This window comes from Pristiophorus japonicus, chromosome 6 (genome assembly GCF_044704955.1).
Source record: "Pristiophorus japonicus isolate sPriJap1 chromosome 6, sPriJap1.hap1, whole genome shotgun sequence".
NCBI lineage: Eukaryota > Metazoa > Chordata > Chondrichthyes > Pristiophoridae > Pristiophorus > Pristiophorus japonicus.
In genome coordinates, this window is record NC_091982.1 from 212,663,412 (window position 1) to 212,675,433 (window position 12,022).

Consider the following 12,022-nt stretch of genomic DNA (forward strand, 5'->3'; position numbering starts at 1 on the left):
ATTCTGAAAAGTACCCATTTACTCCTACTCTTTGCTTCCTGTCTGCCAACCAGTTCTCAATCCACGTCAGCACACTACCCCCAATCCCATGTGCTTTAACTTTGCACATCAATCTCTTATGTGGGACATTATCGAAGCCTTCTGAAAGTCCAAATACACCACATCAACTGGTTTTCCCTTGTCCACTCTACGGGAAACATCCTCAAAAAATTCCAGAAGATTTGTCAAGCATGATTTCCCTTTCACAAATCCATGCTGACTTGGACCTATCATGTCACCTCTTTCCAAATGCGCTGCTTTGACATCCTTAATAAATTGATTCCATCATTTTACCCACTACCGATGTCAGGCTGACTGGTCTATAATTCCCTGTTTTCTCTCTCTCTCCTTTTTTAAAAAGTGGGGTTACATTGGCTACCCTCCACTCCATAGGAACTGATCCAGAGTCTATGGAATGTTGGAAAATGACTGTCACTGCATCCGCTATTTCCAAGGCCACCTCCTTAAGTACTCTGGGATGCAGTCCATCAGGCCCTTGGGATTTATCGGCCTTCAATCCTATCAATTTCCCCAACACAATTTCCCGACTAATAAGGATTTCCCTCAGTTCCTCCTTCTGACTAGACCCTCTGACCCCTTTTATATCTGGAAGGTTGTTTGTGTCCTCCTTAGTGAATACCGAACCAAAGTACTTGTTCAATTGGTCTGCCATTTCTTTGTTCTCAGTTATGACTTCCCCTGATTCTGACTGCAGGGGACCTACGTTTGTCTTTACTAACCTTTTTCTCTTTACATATCTATAGAAGCTTTTGCAGTCCATTTTAATGTTCCCTGCAAGCTTCCTCTCGTACTCTATTTTCCCTGCCCTAATCAAACGCTTTGTCCTCCTCTGCTGAGTTCTAAATTTCTCCCAGTCCCCTGGTTCGCTGCTATTTCTGGCCAATTTGTGTGCCAATTCCTTGGTTTTAATATTATCCCTGATTTCCCTTGATAGCCACGGTTGAGCCACCTTCCCTTCTTTATTTTTATGTCAGACACGGATGTACAATTGTTGTAGTTCATCCATGCGGTCTCTAAATGTCTGCCATTGCCCATCCACTGTCAAGCCCTTAAGTATCATTCGCCAATCTATCCTAGCCAATTCACGCCTCATACCTTCAAAGTTACCCTTCTTTAAATTCTGGACCATGGTCTCTGAATTAACTGTTTCCTTCTCCATCCTAATGTAGAATTCTACCATATTATGGTCACTCTTCCCCAAGGGGCCTCGCACAACGAGATTGTTAATTAATCCTCGCTCATTACACAACACCCAGTCTAAGATGGCCTCCCCCCTAGTTGGTTCCTCGACATATTGGTCTTGAAAACCATCCCTTATGCACTCCAGGAAATCCTGCTCCACCGTATTGTTTCCAGTTTGGTTAGCCCAATCTATATGCATATTAAAGTCACCTATGATAACTGCTGCACCTTTATTGCATGCATCTCTAATTTCCTGTTTGATGCCCTCATCACTACTACTGTTTGGAGGTTTGTACACAACTCCCACTAGCGTTTTTTGCCCTTTGGTATTCCGTAGCTCCACCCATACCGATTCCACATCATCCAAGCTAATGTCTTTCCTTACAATTGCATTAATTTCTTCTTTAACCAGCTACACCACCCCGCCTCCTTTTCCTTTCTGTCTATCTTTCCTAAATGTTGAATATCCTTGGATGTTGAGTTCCCAGCCTTGGTCACCTTGGAGCCATGTCTCCGTGATGCCAACCACATCGTATCCGTTAACTGCTATCTGCACAGTTAATTCGTCCACCTTATTCCGAATACTCCTCGCATTGAGGCACAGAGCTTTCAGGCTTGCCTTTTGAACCCTGTACTCCCTTATTGCTCAAAAATCTGTCTGTCTCCACCTTAAATATAGTCAATGACCCAGCCTCCACAGCTCTCTGGGGCAGAGAATGCCATAGATTTACAACCCTCGGAGAAGAAATTCCTCCTCATCTCAGTTTTAAATGGCGACCCCTTATTCTGAAACTGTGTTCCCTAGTTTTAGTTTCCCCTATGAGTGGAAATATCCTCTCTGCATCCACCTTGTCGAGCCCTCTCATTATCTTATATGTTTCGATAAGATCCCCCCTCATTCTTCTGAACTTCAATAAGTATAGGCCCAACCTACTCAACCTATCTTCATAAGTCAACCCCCTCATCTCCAGAATCAACCTAATGAACCTTCTCTGAACAGCCTCCAATGCAACTATATCCTTCCTTAAACACATATGCTCTTGATTTTCTTGTCCAAAATCCGGAAAAATCAGAAAATCGGCACGGTCTCGGTCCCGAAGTTGCCAGATTTGTACCTGTACAGCTTAAATTGCTGTGTGGTTACTGAAAAATAAGTCTAGTAAATTGATAGTTATGAAACTTTACTTACGGAACATATGTAGAGATGGTTTCTCTGAAGGCAACTTTAGGTTTTCCCATTACACAGGGACAATTGTATTCTCTCTCTAGTCTCTAAATATTGAACAAGAGATAAAATAATTAAACACCATCTATGACTTATTTCAAGGTATTACACGGGGCCCACACTCTACAGTCACTTTTATACTGGCCCTGTTTTAGTTCTGATTCTGAGACATCAGTGTTCAAAAGTTGATTCCTAGTAACACTACTCCAATCAGTTCATTTATCCTGGAAGCAGACTCGCCAGCTCAATTTTTCAAGGCTCATGAGATGCTGCTCTTTTGGAATATAAATGAAAACAATGCTGGTATAAAAGCAGCTTATAAAATATTTTACACACAGATGTGTACAGCCAAGATTCATTAATCTCTGCTAATTTTCTCAACCAGTATGAGCGGATTTGTGCTCACAACAAATCAACAGCAAACTTGTCTGGTACTGGTTTGCAAAACAAATAGATGCTTTTCATTGACAATCAGAATTAAAAATTTATGTTTCAGAGACATGCTGACTAACAAGAATTAGTGACAGCAAACTGGCCATTCAGCACATTGTAGCAGCTAGTCAAGATTCCTCTTTACACGAGTCAATTAATGCCAATGAAAATTTGTAAGAGAGAGATGATAACGTAATAAGTGCACCAAATGTACTTATTACTGGCATCTTCCAAAGATGAAGTAATGGAATTACCATAAACAAATCAATACAAAACAAACATAAATTTACACTCAGGTGAAGCATTGCAGTGTTATAGTTGCAAATTTATGACTTGCAATTGAGAAGTTCTGGTGCAAAAAGGTAGATTTGGAGAAAAAGATACTACCAAAACACAAATACATTGTTTTATTAGTTTTGGAGTTTTAAACAACTATTTTCACAAAAAAAATCATGTCTTGTTGCAAAGACTGTTGTGCCCCAGTATTCAGTTGCCACCTTGGGCACTACAAAGCCAACTATATCACTACGGCAACAGCTTAAGCTTTAACCAGCTTCTTTGCTCAGCTTAGGTCTGCTCGAATAGGAGAGCTCGCTCATGCTTGGACGGAACAAAGGCTCTTCATAAAACAGCTTGGATGTGATTTTTGTTATCAACTCAGCTGTTACTGCTCAACTGAGAGATGACATTTAATTAAAAAAAACAGTTCAGCTTTTGTGCTTGTTGCACTCCAGTACTGATAGAAAGAAAATCTGCTTTCATTGCTGCCCATAGGAGTCCTAGATGAAACGAGTTTGGGCAGTTTCAACAAAATTCCCATGAGGCCTTAGTATACAGGACAAACCTGCCCACAGCACAAATAAGTCTCAGACAGGTTATAATGATGACTTTGGAATTTGTCCATGTTGGTGCATTGAGTACTTCTGAAATTGGGGCTGAGGCATAGCGTTGAAAAAACTTGAAGGAGCTTCATTTTTCATTTGGCTACTCTATGACCAACTTGGGAGTGCTCAATCATGACACTTAAGTCAATTTTACAACACCCCGCTGGTAGCCCTGAATCTTGGTGGTCAGGAGCGCGGTTCACGAAACCAGCCACATAGACTAGTGTGGCCAATTTACGGGAGCCTTATTTTGTGGAGAAAAAAATTGCTGGGATTGAGAGGCAATTTCAATGGCCTGCACAAACCTCAACACAGGTTTTAAAAAAAATGTAAATGTGCCCCTGATGGATTTTGCAGCTTCCTCATTGGCACCGATAGCAGTGGATAGCGAATAGCCTAAGCCTGCACAAGAAGACGTTTACAAACTAACTGTTTTTCATGGTTTGGAAGATTTTCTTCAACTTATCATACTGTTTTATGTGGATTTTTAGTTGTGCTTTAACATTTGTTGTAATGATCCCTTGGAAAGGTGGAATTGGGGTTCGTCCCAACCCTGAAGGAGGAGAGGAGGAACTTGGGCCGATACAGCAAAATCCAGAAGGGTGTGCAGTGGGAGGTGAAGTGTTGCTGCAGTCGTTGACTTGTACCCATTGTTATTGGTTATTATTAAATAGCCTAACCATAATAATGTTTGGAGTTTTGTCTGTCCAGTACTTCCATGGGTCTTCACACTGCTTAGGTCTGATTGCAAAACTGTTATTTCTAATTTTTTTTTTAAGTAATTGCCATGATCCAGCAGCATTTGCATTTGCAGCAAATAGGCACTCCTCGATTTGGAAAAGGAGCTCTCGAGGGCAAGTATAATTGTAGCTCACTCATTACGTACATGGCGTCAGGTTCCACATATACACTGATGACACCCAACACTACATCTCCACCACATTTCTCGACCCTTCCCCATGCCTCTATTGTCAGCCTGCTTGTCCGACATCCAGACCTAGATGAGTTGCAATTTCCTACACATTGGCTGGATTTTGAGCATCATCCATTTGATTGCTGTCTGTACAAGGATAGAACTATGCTGGGAGCTTGCTAATTCTTCAAATAAAATAAACCGACGTTGCAAAATTCGGCAGTCATCTCATGCGTTGTGAGCAGCCGGCTATTCCTGGAACAGAATTGACCAAACTAGGGGCTATATTGCCAAAAGTAGAATTGTTGCATTCCCACCTTGACTCACTTCAAATTGATAAATACTATTCACCAAATGATGTACACATTTTAAAACAAGACCTTGTGAATGTGCAATGTCAAATGACATGCCCAGCCAACTTCTGTATCAATATATACAATCTTGCACTTTGGTAAACTCAAGTTGCATAGAATTTACAGCACAAAAACAGGCCATTCAGCCCAACCACTTCATGCTGGCTTTTATACTCCACTCAAGCCTCCTCCCATGCTTCCTCATTTAACTATCAGGATAACCGTCTATTTCCTTCTCCCTCATATGCTTATCTAGCTTCCCCTTAAATGTATCTATACTATTTGTCTCAACCACTCATTGTGGTAGCGAGTTCCACATTCTCCCCACTCTCTGGGTAAAGAAGTTTCTTTGAATTCCCGATTTGATTTCTTGGTGACTAACTTATATTGATGACATCTAGTTTAGCTCTTCCCCACAAGTGGAAACACACTCTATATGTTCACCAAAATCAAGTTTTGCTGTAAAGAATAATGTTTTGCATTGCATGCACACTCAGTTGAAATATTTAACAATGAAATGGGAAGGATTCAGAATAAGTGGAGTGGAAAAATATGGACCTAGCATTCGGTAACGAAGAAGGTAAAATTGGTTTCTGTCAGTCATAAGAGTGAGCTGAATAAATGAGCTGGGTAGACTAAATAGCCAGTTCCAGCTTCTCCTTATCTGCCATTTTCAGCATTTTGCTGTCTGCTCCTGATCTATTTATGGCAATAATTTACTTGATGTTCAAATGCATTACATCTATAGTTGTTACCAAGTTGCACAATGTTAGAACATAAGAACTGGGAGCAGGAGTAAGCCATTCGGCCCCTCGAACCTGCTCCACCATTCAATTAGATCATGGCTAATCTTCTACCTCAACTCCACTTTCCTGCACTGCCCCATATCCTTTGATTCCCTTAATATTCAAAAATCTATCGATCTCTATCTTGAATATACTCAGAGACTGAGCCTCCACAGCCCTCTGGGGTAGAGAATTCCAAAGATTCACCATCCTCTGAGTGAAGAAGCCTCTCCTCATCTCAGTCTGAAATGGCTGACTCCTTATTCTGAGGCTGTGACCCCTGGTTCCAGCTAGAGGAAACATCCTCCCTGCATCTGTCCTGTCATACCCTGAAAGAATTTTGTACGTTTCAATGAAATCACCTCTCATTCTTCTAAATTCTAGAGAATACAGGCCTAGTCTGCTCAGTCTCTCCTCATAGGACAACCCCCCCCCCACCTCCCCCTCCCCCTCTCCATCCCAGGAATCAGTCTGGTGAACCTTTGTTGCACTCCCTCTATGGCAAGTATATCCTTACTTAGGTAAGGAGATCAAAACTGTACAAAATACTCCAGGTGCAATAAGACATCTTTAATAAGAACATAAGAAATAGGAGGAGTAGACCATTTGGCCCCTCGAGCCAGCTCTGCCATTCAATATCATGGCTGATCTTTACTTTCATACTCAAATTCTCTTGTAATAAAGGCCAACATACCATTTGCTATCTTAATTGCTTGCTGTACCTGCATGTTAACTTTCAGTGACTTGTGTACAAGGATATCCAGGTTCCTCTGAACACCAGTATTTCCCAAATTCTTACCATTTAAAAACTACTCTATTGCAGGAATAGGCTGACTCATACATCCCAAACTAAGTCCTCAGTTGCACCAATATCACAATATAGATAATGGCAATAAAAATATTTCACATTCCTTTACTAAAGTATTTTGTATCCAAGATACTAAAATGCTCAAACCCTCGTTTCAGAACTCATATCACCAGTTTCTGACACCGGCAACTTTGCTTAATTGAATTTATTTTAGCAACTTAGCTTTTATTTTAACGATACAATAGCTAAGGTGCAAGAAATACAAAGTAACCCTTGAACAGCAATCCTTTAACAAATGCAGGATATTAACTTGTATGTGTTTGCTTCTAGGATTCCACAGCTAAACACTTGGAAAAGGAAATGTTAGAAGTATTGGGGAAACAGGATTACAAAAAATAGTTTTTTTTTGGGGGGGGGGGGGATGAAATCTATCAGCACAGGCACGACAGGCCAAATGGATTACTTTGTATTTAAATTTCTGATTCCACAGATAAATAACATTCATTTGAAACCTATACAACTGGGCAAGCAGAAGTCACAGCAGCCAACCCTAACTTCAGCTCACTGTATACTGATTAACAAATTACCTAATTAATCAAAAGTCCTCTCAAGTCCTTTTTATATATCCTGCAAATGCCTTTCAATGGTCAACAAAAACTAGGTTTCCCCTTCAAGATATTTTCTGCTCGTCAAAAGTTGGCAATTATTTTGTTGAATTACAGCAAAATGTGTTCGATGAATATCAACTCACCGAAACTGGGCCATCAGGCAGAAATATCAGAAATTCTAAACAGTTCTTTTTTTGGCCAATTTATTCCTTTCCTCCTCTTCTGAATACTGCTGATGTGTGGATCTATCTTCAGCAACTCACCCATGATTGCCCATTCTTTATCAGTGAGCAGAGAATGTTATTGTTGGCATGCTATTTCTCGATGGGCAACATTACAGCTAAGCCTGATCTTGTCCTCACCTGATGCCCACAGGTGCATTTTCCAGCAAGGAATAGTGATTTGGAGCAGGAACAGTGGCGAATGTTTCCTTTCACTAGCCCAGGAGCACAGCAACACCCCTACTGTCACTTTGGCCAAGATCAGCTAACTCAGCATAGATTCAGAAACAAACTGGGGCTTTTCATTTGTATGTGTCACTAAATGAATCATGCAGGTGACCACGCTGTCCCATTTTAAATTAAGATCCTCTATAAAACTTGGACAGCAGCCTTCCCAATTAAAGAATCAGGTTTTCAAATGTGTCAGGTTTTTTTTTCCCCTCGACGATCCTTGAACGTATTGTTGCTAGCCACCTCTTTGCCCGCTCCCAATGTTCCTTGTTTGAATCCGCATAATCTTGTTTCTGCCCTGCCCGTTGCAGATCAGCATTAATCAATCAGTCACTGGTGGCATCCACTGTGACTGCTATCCTTCCTCAAATGTTCAGCAGCATTCAGTGCAATTGATAATTGCATTTTTCTCCACCGTATCATTTGTAATCTACCTTTAGGGGGCGGGGGCATCCCTGAAACTGGTTCATTCCTACTTGTTCCAATAGAGCAGCCATATTTCTAGCAACAGCTCTCTGCCCATCCCATGGTCACATTAAAAATTCGAGATTCCCTAGGTTCCTGCTTTTTCCTCATTTACCTGCTGTAGCTTGGAAACATTATCCGCAGAAAAGCAGTCAGTGTCCATACCTATGAACACACCCAGCACTAACTATCCACCATCACTCTCGATTCCACAATTACCTCTATGTTGCCACAGACTGCCGGGCTGCATCAAGTCACAAATGAGCCAGAGCTTCCTCCAGTTGAACACTAGGAAAATTCAAGATATCTTATTTGGCTCCTACACTTGATCCTAATTCTATTCCTCTCCAAAGCTGTTAACACAGGCTAAACCAGACAGTGCATGGCCTGTGTTGTACTTGAGCAGAGCTTCAAACCCCATATACTATCAATCATCAAGCCAGCATACTTTCACCATGGCAAATGTCACATTCTGGGACTATTGACGATTTACTACAGAAAGTATCCTGGTATGATTTATATGAAGAATGTCACTTTTTATTACAAACAACTCTCAAGGGGTCAAATTCACAAAATAGCAGAGCTAGGAAATGTAGAGTAGGATTAAGATAAAGGATCTGAAGCAGAATATTTTAGACAACTGAAGTTAGTTTAGGCATTCCAACGACCATCCATACCTATTACTGAAAGGATGGTTGCCAAGGTAGTCTAGTAGGAATTCACTTTTGGTAGGGAAATAGCTAGTTTTATGAACAGGCCGACTGGAGAATCACTGAACACAGAAGTCATCAGATGAACAGCCCATCCACTTCCTGTGGTCAGAATTAACAAAAATATAAAAGATAAACAATTTTCTAGTCAGTCAATTAGTTGGGATGGTCTGAGAAAAGCCTAGGTAGTTTATTGGAGGACTAGTGCTGACCAAGCAAGTGTACACCTTGGTTAGTTTCAATGGCCCCAAGTTTCCACATGATTTGCTCCTGATTTTTAGGAGCAACTGGTGGAGAACGGAGTATCTTAGAAATCAGAATTCTCCACATTTAAGTTTTCTGCAGTTCTCGTCAGGTAGAACAGTTTCACTTTGGAACAGAATTTTTTTTTCAAAAGGGGGCGTGTCCAGCCACTGACGCCTGATTTGAAAGTTTCCACAGTGAAAACGTACTCCAAACTAACTTAGAATGGAGCAAGTGAAGATTTTTGTAGACTTGAAAAAACCTTGTCTACACATTAAAAAATCAGGCGCAGGTTACAAATTAGGCGTCCGGAACGAGGTGGGGGGGAAGGGAAGTCATTACATTCTACAATAAATCCTTAGTTATACTTATACAAATATTATACAAATAAATCCAACCTGAATAAAAATTTATAAGCAAAGAAAAGATTAAATAAACCATCTTCCTACCTGTGTGAAAGTGCTTCAGGCAGGCCTTTCAGGCAGCGGTTTCCCAACGGCAGGGGGGGAGGCAGTGAGAAAGCTGCAGGAAGCCTCAGAAGTTCAGGCAGCCGTTCCCAACGGGCCCGACTGACGGCAGGGGGGGGGGGGGAGGCAGTGAGAAGGCTGCAGGAAGCCTCAGAAGTTCAGGCAGCCGTTCCCGACGGGCCCGACCGACGGCAGGGGGAGAAAGCTGCAAGAAGCCTCAGTGCTGATCATGGAAGGGCAATGTGGTTTTATTAAAAAATGTTGAACATTGAACAGCTACAAAGAATTTGAATAGTCTCAAACAAGTGCATGTGTCCCGTTTATCACAGTCTATCTTTAATTACAGAATGCACTCCCTCACCCTCACACACAGAAATATCAAGAAAATTTAAATACAAGCCTTTGCAAGGGTTCAATAAACAAATTTTCACTTTTTCTGCAGCACTTTTTAAAATGGCCGAGTGCCAATGTTTCCTTCACGCTGCGCGTGCGCGAACGCTCCAAGACGCACGCGCAGGGTTGCCGGCACGAAAAAAACTAATTTAAATGGTACCTGCCCCCTCCTACTTACAAAATCGGCGCGAGTGGTAGACTCCGCCCCCTGGGCGCCGCGCCAAGCAGACATCGAGCTGCAAAGTGCTCGGGAATAGCGCGTTTTTTTTCAGGCGCCGTTTTCGGCGCGAAAAACGGGCGCCCAGCTTAGACCGATTAAAGTACGAGTCATCCCATTAACCCAGCCCAAGGCAGCACAGCTGATTATAGCTGAAGGGGAGTTTGAAGTTGAGAGGTAAGTTTTAATTATAATCCTCGCTCCATATGTTCATTCGCTGTCGCTAAAACAGCTCAACTATTTATATCCGGCCTTGCCTCACTTAAATGTTTTTAGTTCGCCCACTGAAAGATTGGAGGAACATGCAAAAGATACGATATTCAGTTCAGATCACAAGGCGCACTATTGTTACGCTTTCAGGATCTCCGATCATACTACAGGTACAACGTCTGAAATCCTGCAACCTCGGGATCAAGTCCGTGCCGGTTTTCGGATTTTGCTAGATTTCGGACCTCGCTGTTGGCGCTCCTCGCCGCCGCTGATTCTCGCTGTTCCTTCGCTCCTCACCGCCCGCCGATTCCCGCTGCTCCTTGCCGCCTGTCGCTACTCACTGCTCCTCCGCTTCTCACCGTCTGTCGATTCTCTCCACCCGTGGCCCCCGACGCTGCGTTTTTTTACCGGTTTCCTCGTCTCTTGCTGCTCAATGTCGCCATCTTAGCCACTGCAAAAATTTTAGGTTTTTGGCATTCCGGATGCAGGATGTTGTATGTGTATTAGATATTTGATGGGGTGGAAGCAATTCTAAAGGTAAGACAAGAGGACTGCTTAGGGAAGTGTCCACTCCTGATGAACCTGAAACAGACCCAAATTTCCTAACAGCAAAATTGCTTGCCTTTGCTTCAATCTCACTGCCTCCACTGCTGGAACCCTGATCCTGCTCTCCTTACCTTGCCATCTCCTTAGGTCCTCCCTGTACAAACTCCAACTTGTCCAAAACTCCGTTACACATGTCCTGTACTTCACTGGGCCTCACTCATCCATCACTGCTGACCTCCACTGGCCTCTTGACTCTCAACACACCAAATTCAAAATCCCAGTCATTGTTTACACATCTCTCCACTTTATCTCTACAAACTTCAGCTCTACATCCTACAGTCCTTCAACCCCGGGCTCCTGTTTTGCTCCCAAGAATCCTCATTTGTTGTCAGAGCTTTTAGCTATTTTGGCCCCACCCTAAAACTCTTAGCCTTGCCACTTCCCTCCTTGCCTTTGAAAAAAACACCTTCAAATCTATATTTTTGACTGCGTTTTCAGCCAACTCTCCTAAATTTTCTACTGTTTAATCCATCTCTCCTGCATTGAAATGTGTTGGAACAGTCGGCACTATACAAATGTAATTTGTTGCTGTCAGTATTAAAGGGACACAGCAGTGACTAACTCAGGCCTATTCCCTTATAGATTCAAAACAACTGCATTTAATAGGTGAAAGAAAACAAAATCAAGGCAAGAATATAAAGCTGGACTTGAAACACATCTGTGAATCAGTATAAAAAAGTGGTGTTAAATTTCAGGGCAGTACTAAAATCACAAAATGCTTTTGATAAAAAATGCAGGAAGTTTCAGCCTTTGTTTTAAAAACTGCCATGTAGGTATTCAACAGATTCACATCTGTTCAAGAAAACCCCATCACAGAAACTAAAGGAAATTTCACTTCACCAATGATCTTAATTTTGCCAAACCCAATATAACTTGAAGTTAAATGAAGCATACTTAGCCAATGTAAAAATGGTCATTTTCCAGTGCATAAAATCAACTTAGCATAACTGCAGAAAAGCTAATATAAATTCCATTATATGGTTTTACAAGTATGAAGGTTGCACTGCCT

General features: G+C 41.8%; 1 protein-coding gene across 3 annotated transcripts in view; it reads right to left on the reverse strand.

Moving 5' to 3' along the window:
• The window catches only part of gfm1 (G elongation factor, mitochondrial 1), a 101,211-nt gene that overhangs the window by 36,474 nt on the left and 52,715 nt on the right, over positions 1–12,022 (reverse strand). For all 3 annotated transcript variants that reach the window (XM_070883584.1, XM_070883585.1, XM_070883586.1), the window contains exon 13: positions 2,432–2,514. In XM_070883584.1, coding sequence (XP_070739685.1) covers positions 2,432–2,514 — 83 coding nt within the window. The remainder of the gene's footprint in view (positions 1–2,431; positions 2,515–12,022) is intronic.